The sequence below is a fragment of the Tauraco erythrolophus genome, chromosome 3 (genome assembly GCF_009769465.1).
Source record: "Tauraco erythrolophus isolate bTauEry1 chromosome 3, bTauEry1.pri, whole genome shotgun sequence".
In the NCBI taxonomy this organism is placed as follows: Eukaryota; Metazoa; Chordata; class Aves; order Musophagiformes; family Musophagidae; genus Tauraco; species Tauraco erythrolophus.
Genome location: NC_141467.1, coordinates 37,698,400 through 37,722,447, shown reverse-complemented (window position 1 = coordinate 37,722,447; position 24,048 = coordinate 37,698,400). Strand labels below are relative to the sequence as shown.

General features: G+C 38.5%; 1 protein-coding gene across 1 annotated transcript in view; it reads left to right on the top strand.

The window, feature by feature from the left end:
• The window catches only part of CARMIL1 (capping protein regulator and myosin 1 linker 1), a 193,732-nt gene that overhangs the window by 99,841 nt on the left and 69,843 nt on the right, over positions 1–24,048 (top strand). Inside the window, exons 11-17 of the mRNA XM_086608525.1 lie at positions 2,918–3,012; positions 7,719–7,805; positions 11,719–11,822; positions 13,787–13,864; positions 13,981–14,057; positions 14,974–15,078; positions 19,836–19,905. Of these exons, the coding sequence (XP_086464651.1) occupies positions 2,918–3,012; positions 7,719–7,805; positions 11,719–11,822; positions 13,787–13,864; positions 13,981–14,057; positions 14,974–15,078; positions 19,836–19,905 (616 nt within the window). The remainder of the gene's footprint in view (positions 1–2,917; positions 3,013–7,718; positions 7,806–11,718; positions 11,823–13,786; positions 13,865–13,980; positions 14,058–14,973; positions 15,079–19,835; positions 19,906–24,048) is intronic.

Genomic DNA, 24,048 nt, shown 5'->3' with positions numbered 1-24,048 from the left:
GGCAGGGAAACCTTCCACGACACCAAGTTGCCCAAAGCCTCATCCAACCTGACCTTGAACACCTCCAGGGATGGGACATCTATGACTTCTCTGGGTAACATGTTCCAGTGCCTCACCACCCTCAGAGTGAAAAATTTCTTCCTTATATCTAATCTAAATCTGCCCTCTTTCAGTTTAAAGCCATTGCCCCTTGTCCTATCACTACACACCCTTGCAAAAAGTCCCTCTCCAGCTTTCCTGTAGGCCCCCTTTAAGTACTGGAAGGCTGCTGTAAGATCACCCCGGAGCCTTCTCTTCTCCAGGCTGAACAGCCCCAACTCTCTCAGCCTGTCTTCACAGCAGAGGTGTTCCAGCCCTTGGATCATCTTCGTGGCCCTCCTCTGGACTTGCTCCAGCAGCTCCATGTCCTTCTTGTGTTGGGGACTTCAGAGCTGAATGCAGTATTCCAGGTGGGGTCTCATGAGAGCTGAGTAGAGGGGCAGAATCACCTCCCTCGACCTGCTGGCCATGCTCCTTTTGATGCAGCCCAGGATACGGTTGGCTTTCTGGGCTGCCAGTGCACATTGCCGGCTCATGTTGAGCTTCTCATCCACCAGCACTCTCAAGTCCTTTTCCTCTGTGCTGCTCTCAATGCATTCTCCGCCCAGCCTGTACTTGTGCATGGGATTGCCCTGACCCACGTGCAGGACCTTGAACTTGGCCTTGTTGAAATTCATGAGGTTCTCACAGGCCCACCTCTCCAGCCTGTCAAGGTCCCTCTGTATGGCATCCCTTCCCTACCACCTACAAAGGAAGGGAAGGGGTGTTGCTCAGTGAGCAGAGCCCAGGTACCTCTGTTTATGGTAGAGGCTGCACAGAGAGTAGGGAAGTTGTATTAGTTTTTTCCAAAATGAGCCTTGGAGCCCCATGTGCCCTACATCAGTAATCCAGTGCTTTCCGGTGGCAGTCGATTTACTGTGCCTTTGCTAAGTAGTTTGCAAACCCTCTAGATGTCCAAAAAGTTCATTTAATCCTGCCTATATTGGTGGCAAAAGCTGGAGCAGAGTTTGTAAACAAGCCTGGAGGCGTAGGCGGAATACTGTAATGACAAGAATCTGTTAGGGATAAAGGAAGAGGAGGAAACTTCCCATGAAGAAAGGGGTTTTTGTTTCTTTTTAACTCAAAACCTCATTTTTCTTGGCTGGACATAAGGAGTTTGATTCAGTTGCCTCAGCACAGACATCTACTGCCATTTGAAATGCTGGAGGGTATCCACAGAGTGTTGGCAAATGAAACCGAGGACCTACAGGAGATATGTAGTCTTCTGCAGGAGCAGCTGGTAGCAAAGCAGGATACCCTGAGGCCTGTCAGGTGGCAGAGAGTCAAGCCCAGAATTTCTTTTTGTTAAGTTGTTTGTATTCACATGCTGCTTGTATTTTAGGAAAAGAATATGCTTTTGCTAAAGGCAGCCCATCGTTGTGTTTGCAGCACTGGAACCTGTTCTCACCCCAGGAGTCTGTTTAAGGACATGAGGTTTCAAAGGGAAACTAAACTTCCCTGGAACATCTCTGTACTCAAGTACACCTTGCAACAACAGATAACCAAAAGCTATTGAGGCTATTGCTGTCCAGTCTCCATTCTTTACCAGATACTGGAAGAGGAGGCTACCTCCACTGGAGTTCTCAGCACACAGACTGATCTACTAGTTTTATGGCAGGCAGGATCTGTCCTGAGGAAAGAGGGCAGTGTTAATTATCACTCTTCTAGCAATGTAGCTGGTAGTTCTCCACCACTGGTCTGCAGGAGGTAAGATAATGTACATCAAGGCAGAGAGAGAAGGAAGCTCAAGGCATATTTTTGATTTCTACCTCAGTGTCTGAATTAGATGAAGTAAAAACATTGAAATTATAGTCTCATTTTAACAAAAGCAGACAGTAGGTTAGTCGGTTAGTCCCTTAATACATGAAAGCTTCCCAGTTAGGTACAAGGACAGGTTTGAGGATTTGTCTTAGAGCTGACAATAGCCAACAGCCTTCTGACTTAATGCAAGGAACATGTCTCCACTGGAGTCTGACCGTGTGGTTGTGTAGAAAACCCAAGCTAGCTTTGAACTCAGTGCTGTGGGTGGTGGTAGTTCAGCTGCAGCAAAATGCTCTCAGATGGAGCAGCGTTCCCTTGCCTCAAGTGGATTTGGAACAGTGGTAGGTCATGCTACTCCAGCTACCTACCATAGATAGTTAAAGTTAGTTCAAAGCTATCTGTGCTACCCGGCCTGGCTGTTGTGAGCATTATAGAACTGATACACCATCGTCTCTCTCAGCACATGTTGCTAGGACTGTGGTCAGCCAGTTATGTACTTTAATGCTTCTCACTGTAAAAAGAAGTAAACAAAGACCAGTTTTATCAGTGTGCTGCTGCTCTTTGAGAGAGCTATTCCTGCTCTTTTACAAGGTCAGAAGTACTTCTGGTTTGTTTACCTTCTGGGTATGCTCTAAAGCCCATCTGTTGGAGCAACTGTGGGTAGAGAGCTGCTGCAAGTGAGGAGGTTTTGCTTGTGAGTGAAGGAGGTAATGATATGCAAGTTGATGTATATATCCCACTCATGTGTGACATGGAAGATGTGAAAGATGTGCTTAAGTTTTCAGTTATTCTGGGTAACTCCTCGTTTATATCTTCAGATCTTTATCAAAAGCAGTTTGAGCTTTGACTGAGTGCCCTTCAGTCTCTTAGGTCACAGAATAAATAAATAATAAAATAACTCACTTCGAAAGATAGCAAATTAGCCAGATAAGCATTGTTTAGAACTGTGAAGAATTGGTTGCTGCTCTGCAGTAGAATAGGCCACTTGTGGCTAGTAATCCCTTGATGCTTTTAAGCCTCTGGATGTGCCATTGATAGAGGAGATAACAGGATTCTCTGTCCCTCTCTTTTCTTGCAGAGATTTTGCACAGAAGCTAGCCAGTGCCCTAGCCCATAATCCCAACTCAGGACTCCATACGATCAACCTTGCAAGCAATCCTCTCGAAGACAGAGGTACTGTAACATTTATATTTTTCTTTTTCTACGAATGTAGTAGGAGGATTACAGCTGCTCTGATCAGCTTTGCCAGAATAATAGGTTATTGTTCTGTGTGTAATGTCATTGTAAATATCTGTTGTTCACAAATGACCGAGAATCACTATTCTTTTTTGATTTATACATATCCGTCAGCTTGTTGAGAAATATTTAAATATCTTAAACCAACCGTGAATTTCATTAGATTTCATTACATTTCCATAGAGGTTTCTTTTAAAGGAAGATAGAACACAGTGACTGTTTAGGACTAGAGAGTAAATAAAGTGCTGTGCACTTTTAAAGGCAATGTACTCGGTTGAAAGATGAGGCATAAGGCAACTTTGTTTCTTGGATTATATTTTCCTGATGGCTTTGCGTTTTTATTTCAGCCATAATCCCATATTTATTTTCAGTGTTGAGACTATTCCTTTTTTCAGCTTTGTGTTAGTCCATCGTGTTGCCAGTACTTGGCGATGTTCAGGGATACTGGCATAACTGGCATCCTTATGGAGCTAAGTGCTGTTGGCTCCACGAGATGGAAAATCAAGCTGAACAGCTCAGCTTTTCTCAGACTGGGCACCACTAGGCGTGATTTCACTACGTATCAAATAATTCCCCTCCCTTGTCTACTCTCTTTTCACCCGAGAGGCATTTATTTTTAAAATAAGGTTACATTCTTTCAGTCTGGAGGTGACCCTTCTGCACTGCCCATGTGAGATTTCCATTTGCTTCACTGAATGCATTCCAGGCACATAGTATTCTGGAATCAGACTATCTTGTGCTCTTGTTGGGCCAGAAGAAAAATCAGAATTTTATACAGTGATCCTTTTCTTGTTTTATTTGGTTTGTTTTGGAGAAATTCTTGAATCTCTTTACTGTCATGTTCAAAATGGAAAAGCTGTTCATTTTGTTTACAACCTGCCTGACTCAGAATGTTGTTAGCACAGAGATTTGTAGGCGTCTCTCCTTTCTTGCTTGTTCAGAGAGGAAAAAAAAATGGGAAGGTTTTTTTCCTTTCTTTTTCTCTTTTTTATATCTCTTTTCCTTTTGAGTAGAAACAAGTCTGAAAATATTTTTGGTTTTAACCTGTTCAGAGTAGTTTTTTATTTCAAATGGTTGACATGAATTGCTTTAATTCTTCAAATTTCCTCTTGCCTGCTGATTACTGCTTGTCCCCCTTAAGAATCCATACCACATGAAAGCCAATGTTTTGCTGAACAGCATTATTATTACAATGTGCCGTAGGCCTTACTGCATTGTACAAAAATTTCTGTTGTAAGCTGGAAAAAAGGCTGTTACGTTGTTGATTCTGCTTTTGAAGAAGTGTATTTAGATTGTGGTATATGAAAGGTTTTTTCGAAAGGAACTTGGTTTTGTCTTGAAAGCAAAATAAATGACCAGACATTTGGTAGGTATTTTACACTGCAGGGATTTTTTTTTTTTAAACATATCAGTGTGGGTACTTTCTTTTCAACAAACATACAGATTCAAACCATTCTGCAATTAAGAGAGATATTGAGCTCCTGGAGCGAGTCCAAAGAAGGGCGACTAAACTGGTCAAGGGGCTGGAAAATAAAACTTATGAGGAGCGGCTGAGGGAGTTGGGGCTGTTTAGCCTGGAGAAGAGGAGGCTGAGGGGAGACCTGATTACAGCCTACAAATACTTGAGAAAGGATGGTGGGGAGGTAGGGGAAGGGCTCTTTACATTAGTGTTGGGTGATAGAACAAGAGGAAATGGGTATGAGCTTAGTCAGGGGAGATTCAGGTTGGATGTTAGGAAGTATTTCTTCTCTGAAAGGGTTGTCAGCCACTGGAATAGGCTGCCCAGGGAGGTGGTTGAGTCCCCATCCCTGGATGTGTTTAAGAATAGGGTGGATGAACTACTTAAGGATATGGTTTAACGGGGATTAGGGACGGTTGGACTAGATGATCTCTAAGGTCTTTTCCAACCTAGAAATCTATGAAATCTATGAAATCTGTGTACCAGATACAAATGAAACGCAGAAACTACAACTTGGAGAAATTAGTAGGATTTTTTCATTATCTCAGTCCTATCACATATGCAATTAGAATTTGACCTTTTCATTAGAGAATTAGGTAAGTTATACGAGTACTTAAGGAGAAATTAACTATAATTGCAATGTGCAAATATTGCAGCTTTTCAGCTTAAGAAAGATTTATGTGTTCTCTGATCTGATATTCACTGAGTGCAAGGTAGATTTGACTTTATTAAGCTGGAGGGGCAGCAAGCATTTCACAAGTAAAAGCTGGTGTAGTGGAGATTCATGTAAACATACGGATTTCAGAAAATATTTCTTGGAAAATCACCTGCAGGAACTGGAAGTTCAACCAGATTATTTTGCAATTATAAGGAAAATAACACAGTTGTGAATTATGGGGAAGAACATATTGTTGTGCCTCGTTTGAACAAAACAAACACCCTAAGCTATGATAGATTATTGAGTACCAATAAGTTAAGCCATTGTATTATTACATTAATGCAACTGTCCCTGTTCCAATAACATGGGAAGTGTGTTTAGTTTCACTAAAAGGCATGGGACCTGGCTTCAGTTCACACACAAAGCAGTGTTTATATGAAGTGATTTACACTAAGACCAGTCTCTTAATTTGTGATTGGCTTCCCTTTATGGTACTGTCAATATTTGTGAGACTAACACCTGGAAAGTTTATTATCAATCTTGGCTTTAAAATCTGGCTATGCTAAAGGTTTGGGAGTTTTGCTTTTGGCTCTACTAGGATCAGAATTTAGTCTCCTATTTTGTTAAAAATAATGCAAAACAAACATACTGAAGCCTAGAAATACTCAAATTCAGAACCGTATGCCTGGATGCAGTTAATTTTACTTCTGCCACTGGAGCTCTCATCTCTGTTACGAGATTAGCAATAACGGATGTCTTAAAGAGCGTTCAAGGGCCTGAGTGACCAGAAGCACTTTTTCTTTTCTGCATCTGATTCCTGTATCTTAAAACTGCATGGATCCTTAACCCCCAGTGCTAGTAAGATGTTAAAATTGTTCAACTTGGCTAAAGTGGTAAGTGGTCTGCAGATTGTTGACTAAATACAAAGATGGAGAGGTAAAATCATTTGCTGCGTGTCTTACTCAAAATGCTTCACAAGAAAAATTACATTTGTGATATTCGTAATGATTCTGATTGTACTCCTTTTTCTTCTCTTTTGTCAGCATAACTCTACTTTGATTTCAAGAGTATATATTGTGACTAAATCAGCTTAACCAATGTGGACAGTCAGCTACAGAATATAAATTCTGAGGCTAGCTTAAGATAGATTGAGCCTCCTACTTCAGAGGAGCTAAAAAGAAGAGCTGTGGAAGAAAATGTTGTTCATATGACTTGATAAATTCTTTCTAAAAGTTGTTGAAGACATCCAGTTATCATTTTACTTTACAATAAATGATGCCTTGGCATCAGGGACCTAATATTTTGGTGGTACAAATGAAATACAGTGTGTTGGTTTGAGCTGTGTGGATGTTGCACCTATCACCAGCGTACACAACATGCTTTTACAGAATGTGTTTAGAAAACCCCTACAACAATATCTGCAAGGTAGCACCTCTTTCATTATCAATGATAGCTAAAGCATGATAAAAGCAGAGTAAACATATGTATGGGACACACCAGCGAACTGTTTCATGTCTGCATAGGTGGAGAAGAGTATCAGCATTTTCATTTACTGTGTTTTGAATCAAGTAAAAGGCTCTACCCCCTTTCTTTTTGCCCTTTTCTCACCAAATGAGATGCTATAGAGGACTATATTTCACACCTCAGGTTAAGCCTGGAGTTTCTGTGTTGATTTATTCCTCTAATAAATATTTCATGGATTGGTTCCATTGCTATTTAGGATGTGCCCCCTTAATCAAATTTCAATCTTTTGCTTAAATGGGGGGATTAAATTTATGGAGTGTGGAACTTGGATACGCTGAGAAAGGCCTTTAATGAAAAGAGCTTTTTTTTTAATTTTGTTGGATTTGTGCTGAGATAGTCCAGTCTGTGTCAGCATCTTAAGAGGTTTTTACTGTTTGGGATCGCAAGTTGTTGTAGCATTTCCAAGCCTGTGAGCTAGGTGGTAACCTGTAGAATACTGTAAGGGAATTAAGTGGCCATTATGACTTGGTGGAGGTTTCAGATTGTTAGGGTTTGCCTCAGAAAGAGAGGGCTGTGTTAGCTAACATAAGTGTCTCTTTTGCCTTGACAGACACTTCTTTTAAAAGAAAATAAAAATAGTTTGATGTTTCGCATGAAGTACTATTGTTACGTTTTATTTTGTGATTTTTTTTTTTTTTTTTTGCTGAACCGTAAAGCTTTGACATTTCCCAAGTTCTGACTGTATGACATGTAATATCTTCCCTTTGATTCTTTCTCAAAAATATGTATATATTATCTAGTTTTGAAGTAATTAAGTTGGCTCATTGATCATCAACAGCAAAATTCCCTGTCTGTTCAGTGGTTAGCCAAGAAGGGATCTTGACTACATCAGTCATTTTGAACATTATTGATATAAAAAAAACAGGGTCATTTTGGGCCCACAGTGAGTGCAGTTCCTCCTGTAGTTCCACCAGTACAGGTTGCCCCGATGTGATTCCTGGGAAAACCTGAGATCACGCAGTTAACCTGAAAACATCCATTTTCTCTTCACTCCCCCAATAGGTGTGTCATCTTTGAGCATCCAGTTCGCCAAACTTCCAAAGGGACTGAAACATTTAAATTTATCTAAAACCTCCTTGTCGCCTAAAGGTGAGTTTTATAAGTATATCTCTTTTTCTATTCTAAAAGTTAATAGTTTCAGGCCTCCGTCCTAATAATACCCTTTGATACCAGATTGTAAATTAATTAATTCTGTAAATGGTTTACATTTGTAAATTACATGTACGTTCTCAACAGTGCAGCTGCTTTTTTGCAGTCCTGGGTTGCTGAACCATAGGCTGGATTCTGTGTCACCTTTATCACTTTGAAAAACTCTTATTAGCTTCTATAAGCTTTGGGCTTGAACCTGCATTGTAATTTAGAATTGATTGAATTTAGAATTGGCATAAGTGATATACATGAGGCACTGGAACAGGTTACCCAGAGAAGTTGTAGATGCCCCATCCCTGGAAGTGTTCAAGGCCAGGTTGGATGACGCTTTCGGCAACTTGGTGTAGTGGAGGGTTTCCCTGCCCATGGCAGGGAGTGTTGGAACTAGATGATCTTTGAGGTCCCTTCCAACCCTAACCATTCTATGATTCTATGATATGTTACATATATGCTTCAAAAGCATGTCTGAAGCAAAAATGTGTACGGAATTTTCCAAATGTTTTGCACACAGTTATTTTATGAAACCAAGCATTGTGATGATGGCTGTTAAGTGGTTTACTCTGATTAAAGACTTATTTGTTTTATAATTTACAAATTTCTGATTTGATACTGTAATTGAAATGTGTATATATATTTTAAAAGCAATTACAGTACTGAAACACAAGTCAGAAGCTTTCAGGATTTTTTGCATTGCTGTTTTACAGATAATAGGCACAGTGAACTCTTAAACAGACTGCACAAACCCTGCATCTCCTGTAAGAATATGAGTGTTAAAAATAAGAAAAATGCACTGACATTATTGCAGCTTTTTCACAGATGTTGATGACCTGGAAAAGATGAATGAGTTACAGTCTATGAAGGACATTAGTTGATAACAGATAGAAGCCATGCTCTTCTATTCTTTTAATTATTGCTCTGTGAAGTGCAGATTCTATGTTCCCTTAAGCTTTAAAGGGTTGACCTGGGGGAATACGAATGAGGAGAAAGGTTTTTTGGTTGTTTTTTATGCGTTTCTGTAGCTCTTGTCATGCCTAAGTAAATAGTAAACCCTATATGGAATTTATTCAATCATGATTTTCATTAGAAAGACTTTATTAAACTCTGGGGTTGTTTTTTCACACTGCTAACTCTATTTTTGGTGACAAGCAATTGAGAATCTTGACTAACCTTACATGGACTCATGAAATTAGATTGAAATTAAATTGAATTGACAGAAATTCATGCAGTTCTGGTATGTTCGTTCATCCTGTGCTTTTCTTCATGTGATGTGAATGATTTCAGCAAGTGCTTGTGATCATTGAGTCAAGAGAACGCTCTAGCTACACTTCCATCTTTTTTAAAGAATAACTGCCAACTTGATGAAGTTCATCCACAAAACTGTCATCAGTAAAAATGAATTCTGAGGTTATGAAAAGAATTGAGAAAGTTTTAACCCACTTTTTAAAGACATTCTTTAAACAAAAGCTGAAAATATTTTCCAATATACATCCGGACTAGCCGGATCGCATTGCAATAACTATCTGTTCTCCAGAGAGTAACATGTCACCATCAATATTGTCCCATGGTAGCTCTTCAGTATTTCTTAAAATAGTATATGCGGTGTCTTAAAATTGGAATTCTTATAATCCTCTGGACCTGAGGGAACTCAGCTTCACCTCTTCGGTTGTCTGCAAAGCTCTCTATCTTAGCCAGTTTTCCTTTAACTTAAGAAGACAGTAGTGAATCGGATTTAGCTTGGGAGGCTATTTTTGAACTTATAATATTTTCTGTGGGGCAAGTCTAAAGGGGACCTTGGATCTTGGATACAGTAGACCCTAAAGTGCAAGGACTTTTTTCCCCCAGCCTTTCTTTTTCTTTTTCTTTTTTTAGTTTGAACTTTTCAGTTTCAGAAATTCTGTACAATCTCTCACTGGTTTTGACCTTATTTAAAAAGCGTTTTCTATTTGAGATAGGTTTCTAAGATTGAGAAGTGAAGTTCAGGTGGTAACTTCCCAGCTGATCTTTCTTCAAATATTGTATCTTAAAGTTCCTGAGAGCTATTAACTCTCTGAGCCTCCTGAGAGCAGTAAAAGAGCATAAAAGATTGTCTGCAAATGAAAGTGATATTACTGTTAGAATATAGCATGAGGTAGGTGAAGTTCAAACAGAAATTTATTGATTTGAAGATTCTGGTTAAATGGAAAATTCTAGTGTGCTCAAAGATAGGGCTTGCTTTTCTGAGCCCAAGCCAAAGGCTAATTAAAAAAATCCCTCATTCACATTGTTTGCCTTCAGAGATGTGGCTGATTTTGAGCAGTTGGCCCGTTTAAAACATGAAAGAAGCAACAACATTACAGATGGTTTGATAGCTGCTCTTTCTCCCCCAAACTCAGACACTGCTCCTGAATTTCCAGAATTGGTTCTTGATTGTATATGCTGAATTTTTGACAGTACGTTACATTGTTTTCTAGTTCTTGTTGTTGCTTATAAATGCTGTTGAGAAGACTCACTAAAGTGAATCCAGAGCTATAAGCTCTAGTGGTTTAATAGAACTTTTAGATCTTTCAGAGTTTCAAAAGTATTTGTTTGCGGTTTGTCTTTATAGATAGGATGTGGATTCAACAATGCAATATTAAGATAAAAGAAAAATTACATCAAACAGAAAAGTTTTGAGACTTGGCATAGATGTCACTGTGTTTCGATTCTTGTCAGTATCGAAAGCCTCCTGAAACCAAGAGCCATACTACTAACATGGGAGACTTTCTTAAAATTTGAATCTTGGAAAACTAAAGCACTGACATGGAGTATTTTGGTCTGGCTTGCTAGCTGCTTCCTCCACATCCTCACTGGTAAATCCATTTTGTAATAGTTTTTAAGTGAAGAATGGACGTGTTCCATCCAATGAATGCCAGTCCATTTTCACTGACCAGTAGCTTTAAGAAATTTCCCAATATTGTGTAGTAGATCAAAACGCCGACCTGCTTCATAGCTTTGGCTGGGCACTTACCAAAAAACTATTGCATCTACTAAAGGACACAGTGATGCTTATATATGTAAGAAACACACGCATGTAATGCTTGAAAGACAGCAATAGTCATCTACAACAAATTAAGAACTTAGTGATAAGCTACAGAGCTCTCAGATGAAAGTTAGATTTGAAGGAGTTAGAAGTAGCCACATCTTAATTTGTATTTGGAAAAGCTGAATAATTGTGGAGGAAGAAAGCTCTGACTGGTTTGTTCCCAATGTGAGCTTTTTAATTTTAATGTGAAAAACACATATTTGTTTTGATCAGGAGCTGAGAGTCTTTATGCATCTCTTGGTATTTTAGTTAACTGAGTATTTTTCTGAAATTACAGTCAAATACGTTAATTGAAATACTTTTAATTTCTAGGTCTCATCAGTTGCTTTTGAAGTTCTGGCGATTATAATTGTTAATGTACTTGGTCTTCCACAGATACTTTCATCTACTTCCACAGATACTTTTATCTAAATGTTGTTTGCAGGAAGACACTGGCTTAGCATTATGGGGTAAACTCTGTTTTAAAAATCTGTTTCAAAATGGGATTGCACTGTTAAAGCCACTGTAGGTTTGGCAAAAAGACCTTTTCCCTGGAGCTGGGACCTGTAACACACTGTGGCTCCAACTGGGCATCTGGTGGAGCATGGTCCAGGCAAAACCAGGCATACTGTGGCAGGGAAGAGTCTCCTGTCTGCCTGGTGATCTGTATTCCTCTGCTGCAGTACAGTGATGGTAACAGGAGGTCACTAAACATTTGTGTATGTCTGTGTTCACAGATACTGTGTATTTGCAGGATCTGGGCTGGTTTTGTCTAGGGCCGACGAAGTTGAGTACTGACTTTTTTTTTGGCAGGAGTGAATAGCCTTTCCCAGTCACTGAGTGCCAACTCGCTGATCGCAAACACACTTGTCTATCTTGACCTCTCAGGGAATGCACTCCGCGGGGATGATCTCTCAGTAAGTGCTTTCTTCTCATTTGGGAGTTAATGAATGGACATTTTAATTAATTGTTAAGAGAAAGGCTAGATCCTTTTTTGCCTTGATTTCAATACAGTTCTAATAGGGATAGAAAATAACATTTTGATCGCTACTCTTCAGTATACAGTCAGAGAATTAAATTGCCCACACAACTAAACAAATCCACACAATTTTAGTTCGTGCTATTAGTCCTTGGCTTCTATGGATAAATGAGAAAACTGCAAGTGTAGCACTTGTTTCAGTGGACATACCATGCTTCCTGAGTTCTGTTTGAAAGTGACCAAAACACAACTAAAAGACCCCCATGTTCTTTTTAGTTTTAAGTGTATTATAAATCCGTCATTGGAAGGTTGGAAACAAATGATTTCTTTTGGCTTGGAAAGACTTAATTTCTGATTTTCAGTATTTTTGTTTGTATAAATAAATCTTTGCACTTCCTTGACACATGCTGTTGAAGCTGATGATTCTTTGAAGAATGTAATTATTTTTTGCATTCCTTTGTTCAGTTTATCACTTGTCATAGAGATGCAGCTCTGTTTTCTGCAAAACAAAAATCCACTTAGTTCTCAATTTGTACATATTCACTTTTTGAACATGACACCCATGTTTCTCTCTCACATCAAAAGTTGTGTACGTGTAAGTGTCAGGTTTTGAATTCTTTAAGTATTGAGCATCTAAAATATGCAACACTAAAGTCACTCAATCTTATAATTTAAAGTGCAGTAGGACATGACTGACTTTTTCACAGGTCTTACTAGTTTCGAATTCATCAGCATATTCAAAGAACTAGTCTTTTCAGACATAAGAGGTGAAAGTTTTAGTGGGACAAGAGGATTTAAAAGGTAGCAAACAAATAGTTAAATGTAAATACAGACACAGAGTGAATTACTCTTTAAGAGAGAATAACATATCAAATAATATAAGAACAAAAAGTAAAATAAAATATACAACTTTGATAGGCAATGCTTAAAGAAATCTGTTGTCTATCTACAATATTTTGAGGGACATAAATATACAAAAAGTTGAGCTTTTCTTAGCCTGTCAGATAGGAGAGCTACGGTTCAAATAACAAGATTATTATCATTGGGATCTCTTAATCTGTGGAACAGTTTTCCAACAGGAGTAAGGAAATCCTTTTATTTAACAATTAAAATAATCCCTAGCGAAGCATGGGGATTTTTAAAGCAGGGACCTTTCTTGCCCTGTAGGTATAGAGGCTAAGTGACCTAATTTTTTGAAAGATGGATCTATTTTAGAAGTGTTGAACATGCTCTGTTTGGCTGGATTTCATGTGGAGTTGAGCGTTCCATGTTTCTGTGAATTAGGTCATATTTTTATCTTTCTTTGTTGTGCTCTGAGACTGGAAAAAGCCCAAAATAAAACAGCGTATAATAAGAAGTTTTACATATGCTCACGTTTACATGACGTATCCTATGCAGTATTGAAGTCATCAATATTAAAATCTTGTTACCTTTTCTGTATTTTCCCTTAAACCTTTAATGTGCTGCAGATGTTAAGAAATAACCATGGGCTTCAGACGCAAATTAGTTTCTTCCCTTGTGCTTAAAGAGGCTGGCTTAAACTTACAAACCAATTAGCCTTTCTGAAATGTAACAGCAATCTGAGTCACGTTCCAAGGTATTTCTAACTACCTTAATTATCATTTGCTGTGAAAGTGAATTGCAAGGTAACTCAAGACTTGTGCATTAACAGTAATGTTTGGTAAATGTAGCCTGAGCACCATTTTTCCCCCTATTGTTTTAAGAAATGATAGCCTTCAAAAGTAAAACAGGTTGTATTGGTTAGGTGAAAAGAGGTTTCAGGCACAACTCTTGCAGTGCTATTATAAAAGACTAAAATGTAATGAGAAATACTGACCCAGTAATTGGTGTCATAATACCAAAATTAACATGGATAATTCTTTTTTTCTCCATTAATTATAGAGCCTGTACAATTTTTTGGCCCAGCCAAATGCCCTTGTTCATCTGGATTTATCCAACACGGAGTGTGCGCTAGATATGGTAAACATGTTTTTTTGTGGAGATTCAAAAACCAAGGAAACATTCCCTACCTCCTATCCCTAGGTACTTCTCTGAGTTAATATAAAGTAAAATTAGTCGTCTTTGTTTTCAACCAGGTGTGTGGAGCCCTTCTTCGTGGATGTCTTCAGCATCTAGCTGTTCTTAGCCTCTCTAGAACTCTCTTTTCTCACAGGTACAATTTAAATGTTATTGCTTTCAACTCCTGCAATATTTTGTTTTATAATTTCTTGCTCTCGTATCTTTTAAGAAGAAATCTAACACTTTATGACAAGTCTTAGAAGCCTTGGTGCTTTATGAAATAGGTATTATTTATTCCTAGCAAAATACTTTCGTTCCCTTTCCACTTTTTGCTAGATGGCTGTAAAATAAGCTGCCTTGTCTAATACGTTTTTTTGTGATATTGGTGCAGTGGAAAGTCTCTCTATATATCTTTTGTCTCTAAGAGGCATAATGTCAGGCTTTGAAGTCTGACTGACTTGACTCCTCTTCAAATTCAGTTTGTGGAGTTTGTATTTTTCATGATTCAATGACGGTTACAAATACTGTTCTTTTTTTGTCCTTTTCTGGGAGGAAGTTCCTTTCAAACACTTTGAGACTAAACATTAACATTGTAGATTACTTGCATTGTAGGAAATATTAACATTAGCTTTTTCTTCAAATCAGTGTCTTGGGTCTATATCAGAGATGATACCTAATTGGAGGTAAGCTACTCCAGCAGTGAGTAATTGTTTCTAGTGGTGAAAAGGCAATTTCAGGGTTTTTGTAATGTCCTGTTTGATCTTCTGACCATAAGATATAAGGATGTTCACTATTAACTAGATCTAAATGATCGTTCTTTATAGTTCACCAAACAGAAGCTAGATAGCAATGTCTTCTGTGCAGCAGTGCAATGCTGAGTTGCTTGTTGAATCAACATTTTGATGACGTTATATTTCTAAGCTAATTGAGAGCCACTGATTACAGAGCTGTTGAAGGTAGAGCAGATTAAACGTGTAAAAGAGCCTTACAATTCTAATGGCTTGCATTCACCATTTATTGAAATGAGGAGTGTCTAGATGTTGCTTCTTACTGAATTTGTTTACTTACAGAAAAGGAAAAGAAGTTCCTCCCTCCTTCAAACAGTTTTTCAGCAGCTCACTTGCTTTGATGCAGATTAATCTTTCGGGAACTAAACTCCCTCCTGAGCCTCTGAAGTAAGAATTTCATTCCATTTTCTCCTGTTGTCTAAAACCTAGTTTGCATTGTTATTATGTGAGCGCCTCATTAAAAATGAAGGGCAAAGGATCTTGCCTTTTTTTTCCCACCCAATTGTACATTATTGATATTGCAAGAGTGAGTTTCATAATGATCACACATTCAAGAAATGTTTCCATCTCACAGTTGAGACTATTAATCATATTTTGTTCTGTGGGAATGTCACGGCTGTTAGCTTCCATCAACATTTTTTTTTGTGTGATATATTTCTTACTTTGTGGCTTATGAACAAAACTGCTTCACAGTAAAATGGGATTATGTACTTGTGTGAGCGTCATTCCTTTGAGACTGCGGCATTGCAACAGCCGTTACGAAACTGAACCTGTTGCAGTGCTTGGGAGGAGAGACCTATTGCACAGAGCTATGCCCTCCTTTTGAGGGGAGAGACGATGGCAGCAGCTTCTAGGAATGCTAAGTGTAATGCGTCTCTTTGCTGTATGTCACCCTTTCTGTGACTAAGAGGTTCTGGTGATGTGGATTGGGTACCGGAGAGAAGCTCTTCTTACAGCCTAATGCAGGCTGAGGGAAATTGTGGAGCACTGTGCCACCCTTCCCGTGCCGTGTGTGCAGTTTTGAACTGCGTTGAATGAAATTTCCGGACATAAAATTTAAAGGTGTGGTTTAAAGTCAAGATAGGTCTAGATAGATAAGTCTTATCTAGACTGATCATTCTGTGATTCTGGCAGAATCCTTGTGTTTATTGGGCTAAATTAAAGACAAGGTCCTTTCCAGAGTGTCAACTTGCTAGCTAATACGCATTAAAGCATACATAACCCTATCTGTAGTGGACAACTACACATGTTCACTAACTATTTTGGGGAACACACCTCCAAAATCTTAACCTGGACACAGATGTAGATATATATGTGTATGTACGTATACTTGTGTGGTTGGGAGCTCACCTCCTGAGGGGGGACAAGGAAGGGAAGTGGGCAGTAGCTCAGCAAGTGAGTAGTGAATGAATGGGAGTTAATGGCAAAATCAGAGACCTGGGTTATAAAGAGTAGTTAGTGAGTACTGGATGAAAAGCTTTTGATACAGTCGGAGGGGAGATAAGGGAGAGAAAATTGACAAGTGCCACACAGGAAAGAGTAGTGTTCATTGTTTTGGGATATTTTTTCTTAATGCAATTTGACATTGGAAAGGACAGTACAATATGATGCTTAAGTAAGATGCACTGGATTGAAATCAACATTCAACTGTGGGAGCCTATTTAACTCTGATCTTTCACTCTGTTCACTATCATGCTCTTGGTTGCTGTCTTGCTTGCTTAGACTTTACCAAGATCAGGAAGGTATGGTACTGATGTCTTTTCAAACAAAAAGTGATTATTGAGAAACACATTGGTTGATTTTAATTAATTTAGGGCTATTGGCTCTGTGGTGGAGGGCAGCAGGGAGCTATATTTAATGAAGCGAAAAGAACAAAGGATGTGTGTGACTAATACACAAGACAATCTTATCAGTGCTACAGGAAAAAAAAGAATGCTGTGAGACATTGAGTATATCTACACAGATTAGGAAAGGTGAGAATCCCCAAATACTATGGTTCATATTTAGCTCTTCTTGGCATGTTGAATATCTCCTGGAGTGAGAGATGTTTTGTCAGGTGAGTGCTCTACAATTGTCTGTGCTCAGGGAAGATGTTACTGTATTAATTTATCCCAAATACTTGTGAGCCCTTGATCTGCCAGCTGTGCAGCAAACGAGATCTTCCTAGTCCTTTTCAGCCAAAGTGATCTGTATTAGCAGAAATCTACTCTGTTAATGTTTAAGCTTATCTGACTCAATTTGCCTGAATTGAGTTAGAGGGAGTTACTCGCATGACTGGTGTTGGAGAAGGTAGAGAGGCAGTGATGGGTAGCGTAGGGTGAGCTGAGAGCAGTAACCTCTTTCTCCAGCACAGACAGCTCCAGAAAGGAGCATCTGTCCAAAGTCCAGCTGGACACAGATGGTCTCAGTGTCCATGCTACTCTCAGCTAGCTGGCATTTTGGCATGGTGGTCTTTTGTTTTGATCAGATGTCAGTGTTCACCTCTGCCTAGAAGGTAGGACAGGGCTCTTAATATTTTTTTTTATAGTTACCTTGATATGTTTTTTTCTCTGGCCTGAGTTTTTTCTTCAGTCTGAACTGCATGTATTTCACAACAGTACAGAGAACTATGGTCTGCAGTACACCTTGCTTTCCTTCTCAAACCCTGTATGACTTGACTAATACACTTGAAAAGCATCTTGTGGAAGTTAATCTGGTGTTGAAAAGACCGAGAATGTGCTATATCCTGGGGGAGCTGCTTAGCCTTTTGGTCTTAACTATAAGAAATTACAAAACTTCTATAGAACAATCAAGACCATAGGATTCTTTAAAGACAAGAAAGTGGAACAACCTTTTTTCAGACAGACTTATTTGTCATTGCCAAGATTGCAGTAGCACATGAGGGATAATTTCTAGAAGGAAAAATAAAAATGGCATAGTGTACAATAATAGTATTCCTCTGACATCTTTGATCAGTGCATGTCAAAAACTTTGACAGTGTGAGCCTTGGAACTGTCCTGTGACAAAGGAGAAGTTCCTGGTTTGTGTCCATGAACCAGAGGTCACAGAGTTGGATGTGTGATTCAAGATCAAGCCTGCCTGCAGAAAAAAGTATAGATAAAATGCGGATACCTGACACCCTGAGTCCCAAATTCCCCTGATTAATTGTTATTTGATTTATTTCTTATCAACTTCCTTTCAATCAACAGCTGTGGTATGTTTAATCGCGGACGCTGACTCAGTGAGTTTAAAGATACTGGTTAATCAGTGCACTCAGGGAAGGAGATGTACTTGTTTGTACAGTGATGGACCTGTTAATGAAGTGAAGCCTTTCAGGGAGGAGGTTTGCTAATAAAGCTGTACTGCGAGGATGCCACATAGTGGGTGGGCAAGGAGTGCTTTCAGTTCTTGTACGTAGTTAATATAGTTAATATTCCAGCACAGCTCCTTCTTTTTTTTTTTTTTTTAAACTGAGTGAAGCAGTTTATACTCTTTTTCTTGTGTAAGTGCATGTTGGCATTTTTGTTCATTTACAGACTTTGCCAAAAGTTGTATTTTGATCTGTCAGTGTTATAACAAGACAAGTTTCTGATAAGCTTCTCATGCAAATGCTAATTACAAGGCCAATTCTTGCATTCTACGTGCACCACAGTTGACAAGACCTTTCCATGTATTGCCATGTGTGAGATTAAACATAGTAGCTAAGTATAATTATATCTGCCTTCAGTGCCTTTGAATGCTGGTGATTTTTCATGACAAAGAATTGAGAAATCATGAGATTCTCTTAGGTTAAATTTGTAGGAAAGAAGTTAGGGGGAAAAAAAACCAACCCTTTTTTCTTCCTGTGAAGAGACTGCATTTGAAGCAGCACTGTGTCTCTTTTTTAATTTGCATTTTTTTAGTAGTTACACTGTATTTTTTTTTCTGTTGTCTCAAAATGTTTAGGAAGTTCTTTGCAAGTAATCATTAGCCAGACTGACTTTGAATAAAAGTGTGTTTGGGAAGGAAATACAGACAAGGATTATCTGAAAATTTGTAAAAACTGTTGCAGAGCTTTCACTTTTTTTTTTCAAAGTCTCTATATTAACAGCTTAAGAAGTAACTAAGCACAAGATATTTGCCTTTGTTAACAGTGAGGGTCTGGTAAACATTTATGCCTGCAGGGCAAATATAAATAGATTTACAAGGAAAACCTTCCCAAGGCATACGTATCTTAAATATGGCTTTTACGTACTTAGTAGCAAGTGTATAGGCAAATAGCTCAGCAAAATGGATTGTTTTTTATCTCCATGCTACAGTAGTTTGGATTCTGTTAGCTTGCTTTTGGCCAAAATGAAGTTTGGGGAGGAAGTCCTTGTGTTTCTGTATTAACTAATTCAAAGCAGCATCTATTCTAAAGGTACTAGAAGCTATACTCAGATTCTGTTTGCTCCTTCTCTAAAACACTTACCATTGTGCTTTCTGATTTGACAATATTAATACAAAGGTGATATTAACATTAACTTTTATACGTGGAAACAATATTCTGTAAGAATGTAAGGCTTTAAAGGTGGATTTATGAAAATCATAATCAGTCGTTGATACACTTCTCTGCCATTCTGCCTAAAGACAAACGATACTGTTGTGTGGGAATACCGTTTGGAAATCCGTAAATATTTATTGGCTTGCAGAAGTGGAGAGTTCTGTGATACTTGAACACGATCCAGTGTTTGAGTGTTACAGGCACCATGCCTGGCTGAAATGACTGGCTGTGCTGCATCTTGCAGGTATTAAAACCCCTGTTTTTTCCTGAATTTTTGGAAAATCAGGGAGTTAGTGCAGTCATTCAACAGAACACTCCTTTTGTAATCATTTGATACACTTTGAAAGCAAATGCTGAAGAGAAATTGTCTGTAATGAATGTTAGTAAGTGTTGCTGTAGCATTAGCTTTACGGTTTCTTGATTAGCCTTACATCCCTCCAGTTTTTGAAGCTGCTGGAGTGTTCTAAGTGTGGCAGGTCTGTGCAGCCATTGTCAATTAAGAAGTAACTGCTCAACTGGTGTGGTTTTGTTTTGAAACAGTTCTTCGTGTTATATGCGTATTAACCTGTGATCGCTTAGATGATGATGGTGTAAAGCTGGTTTGTTTTGTTTTTTAAATGATTCTAAAATTGATCTTTTTCAGAGCGCTTTTATTAGGCCTGGCTTGCAATCACAATCTGAAGGAGGTGGCTTTAGATCTCAGTAGCTGTGAGGTAAGGAATATTTATCAGGATGTGTTCAAAAGATGCAATGATTAGAGTTCCCTTGAAATCCACTGGGTGACATGTTCTTCCTCTGTAGTCGAAAGTTGTGGGAAAGGTTATGGTAAAAATGAGCTGCTGTGAGTTACGGCATCCTATATAATGAGCAGAGAGTTTCAAAGCACCTGAATGGCAAAACCCTCCTTGCAGTGTAGCTGTTCTAAATGCCGAGCCAGTGTGCTGTTTGCTGCTTGGCAGCTTCTGCTCTCTGGAGGTGTGATTACACAGGACCCTGCAGTAGGACTTTCCCAGGAGCCCGAATTTGAATGGGTCGCAGGAAGCTGCATGCCCTGGAGGCGTCTGTGGTTTGATTGTCTTCCTTCAAAACCAGAGACATGCTTCCTCTTCTGCAGGTTTGTTTTTTAGCCTTGGGAGAAATTTTGCTTTCCTAATCAATTAATTAATTCAGGCCAATAGGGAACTTTGGTAAAAGTTGATTGAAGCATGCCATTAACTTAAGAGGCACTGTGCAAATGGCTTTAAATATCTCAAGAAGAAATAAAAACAATGTTGCACCTTGGTTTTCTTTATCTTGTTCCACCTTGCTTCTCCGTGCTTTGCTGTGCACTTTGTTTCTCAGGATTGTCCATATTCTTGCAGGGTGATACCTGCGTGGCTACAAAAGATCAGCCAAGACCCTGGGGAGCCAGTGAGGCAAAGTTAAGCAGAGAACTGTGTGGGCTTTTGCCAAAACCAACATGAACTAGCTTTGGCTGAGGCCTTCTGTAGCTGAGTGGCCACCCTTTCCTGTTGAAGCTGCAAAGAAAGCCTCTCGCTTGTTAGGCAGATCTTTCGAAGTCCATCATCTGAGTATTATTTTTTCTGGAAGTGCCTTTCAAATGCAATGTTTTCTTTTTAAGTAGAAAACATGCAATTTGGTGAACATGTTGAAGTTTTGGTCGATTGCTTTTGGAATATGCACAAATTTCCTTATGAAGAAAAAAACAAACCATTGTGAATGCATTTCATAGTTTGATTTGATATTTCATACTTTTTTTAAAAAATGATGATACTTTGAAGAGCACTACATGTAAATTTCAAATAGAAAAGCTTTCAAGTCAAGTACCCATGCTTCTGACTTCTGAGTAGAGAGATCAGACGGATGATAATTTTTCTTTCAGCGGGAGGAAGGAAAAGGGAGGAGTAATTAAAATAACAAAAATGAAGTCCTGTAATCATAACCTTAAAAGAATAAATTGATAAAACACAAACATAAGTAAATTAGAGTTTAAATTAGCATGTAAATCAACAAGGGCTGACAGGAGTGGAAATGTTATCCTTTCATGAAATAACCCCCAGGGTGGGATATGGAGGAGCCCTTTAAGGGGTGATTAGCTTTATTGGACACCAAAGCACAAGCGGTCATGGCCAACTCATGACAGAAAGGAAGGAATCATGCCCAGCTTGCAGTGTTGCGTTCTCATGACTGGTCCCTCCAAACAGACAGCACTTCCTTAAATCCTTCCCTTAACATTTTTTCACATCACTGAGCTTTATCCATTCTCATGTGCTTTGGAAAGAAGAAGTTATGCTTCCACCAGAAAGGGAGTTGATGTGCCAGGAGCTGGGAGTACTCTCAGTAGGCCCAGCACTGCAGGGTACTGCTCCACCTCTCCCTGCCCTCTTTGAGCTGGGCAGGGTCATCTGCACCCAGAAACAGAGCCATTGGAAGCTCTGGAGCCTGTGACCTGCGCTACTCCCAGTTCCTGCGAGCACACGCTGTTAGGAGGCTAGTAAGCTGATGCTTCAGCTTTGCCCTCCTCTTTCCTACATCAGACAAGCTGTACTCAACTATGGAAGGATAAATCTCTCTGTTCCTTCCCTCTCCCACCACTTTTCATTTGCTCCCATAATTTTCTGGTATATTAACTCCAAGCTTAATCATTTTATATTGCTTGCTTGTTTGGATTTTTTTATTATTTTTACTATAAAAATTACATTTTTATTTCTACCTGTTCAGCACTGATGTATTTCACTCTTTTCCCTTCTGCTTCCCTTAGCTTGGTCACTGTGTAAGTACCCTCTGTGCTTTACCTTAATTACTAAATCAGTAAGCAGCTTTGTTTGCCCTTCCCATATTGGTATGTCATAGCTTTGAACACAATTGACATTTTCAGTTGTTGAAGGCTTGTTCTTCATTTTCTGAATAAGAGCTTGTATTTGTAGTCTCAGAAGTATGTCATATAGGAGATGTTGTAGAGTATCACAGTCCACATTGACAAATAGCCCTTCAATTACTCTGTTTATATATTTTTTTATATATATATTAATAATTTTAATACAGTTGCAATCAATTTTGATCCTAAAAGTCAAGTTGTTATCATCACCCTTAGATGAATTTGTGCATATGAAATGTTTGTGTATTTAAGATTTTGAACATAGAGTTATCGGTACAAGATTGAAAGCTGCTTCTGAAAAATTGCCCACTTCAACCCTCAAAGTGTATATAGCATAAACATTTGGATTCTATTGTGAGTATAATTTTAGTGTATAGAACTTTTATCATACCAACAAACAATCCAAGAGTGCGTATCATCTGCCAGTTCCATAGATTCTGCAGTAATAGATGTGGCACATTCCATTATGGAATGGCTGTTTTGTGGTGGGCCGTGCTGAGAGCGCAGCACAGAGAAAAACGGAATGATTTTGGCATTCATACAACAAATACTACAAATACTCTTACAAAAATAAAGTTGAGTTAAAATTGTACCACTTCTGGCCCAAATACAGACGTTAATCTGGCCAGTTCTTGAGAGGATAGGATGAAGGATAAGTAGGCTTGGTTTTACGCAGAAAAGGAAAGATGCCTTACGTTCTGCATTTTTTATGCTTCCAGATGTGATTTATAATTTAGACTTTGTCCTTGACCACCACTGTTCTTTAAATGCTCAGGCCAAGTTGTTGAGCTGCTTGTTAACCAATCACATATATCAAACTTTCCAAAAAGTGCCGAATCAAGTCTTGATTGAAAAATACTTCTGAAGGTATTCGTGGTTCCTTAATTATAGCATGGATAAAAGTGACTATACACAGAAAGATCATTAGATTGATTCAGGATATTTAGCCAAGTAAACTAAGTGAAATATTACTCATTTTTTATGCACAGGAGGTGAAAAGGCTACTCTATGTTTGAAAAAGCTTTCACTTTTTTTGAAGCAGGGAAAACGAAAACGGAAAATGGAAAAATAGAGTTTTTGTAGAACTTCTCCCCTCTTCGTCTGAAGTCTATTTCTGAGGGATGTTCATAAAGTGAAATGCACTTCATATAGTTTGCGTAGCTGCAAGAAATAAGAAAATGCTTTGCTTCTCTGGAAAAAAATTTTACATTGTTTAATTCAATAGTATTAGTAAATAAGTGTGTTAAGTTTTAATAACTTTTATTCTTAATGTTGATGTTTTCTTCTAGGCCATTTCATTGTTTTTTCATTAAATCCTGACATTTCTTTTATATTAATTTAATATTGCAGATTAATAATATCATAATTGATACTTTCCAGCTAGGCATTTTTGTTATTGTTGCAGTTTTTCTCTTTTATGCCTATTTTTAAATTAAGAATAAGGTAGATTACTGATTTCTCTTATTTATGGCCTTTTGTGGCCATTTTACAATTGGATTATTTAAATTTTCTTTTCAGTGATAGGGAAACATATTTTTTTTTTTATTTTTTATTTTTAATTTGCTGCTTATCTTTGATCTGAATGCCCTAGCATTGTGCTAGGAGCTCAAAGAAGATGCTCACTATAAGCCTTGACTGTAGTGGAGCTCAAGGGTAACCAGCATTGCATGCTTATAGGCTGAGCTAAGTTGTTTGTTTTTTTTTTTCTCACTGGATATCGGAAGTATCCTGGCTTTTTCATGAAGAGAACCTGCACCAAAGTCCTACAGTCACTGCCTGGCACAAGTGCGAAATGATTCCTTGTGTCTGCAAGGTTTAAATCTTTTCCTGATTCAAGAGCTGAGCAGTATTTTTATCAGAAAGGAAAGAAAGTCTCTTTTCTCATTTGTATGCAAATAGTGAGAGGGAAGGATGAGAATAGTAGGAATGTGTGCATACGCTGTCATGTTGATGTCTGTAACTTCTGTTGCTGTTGTTT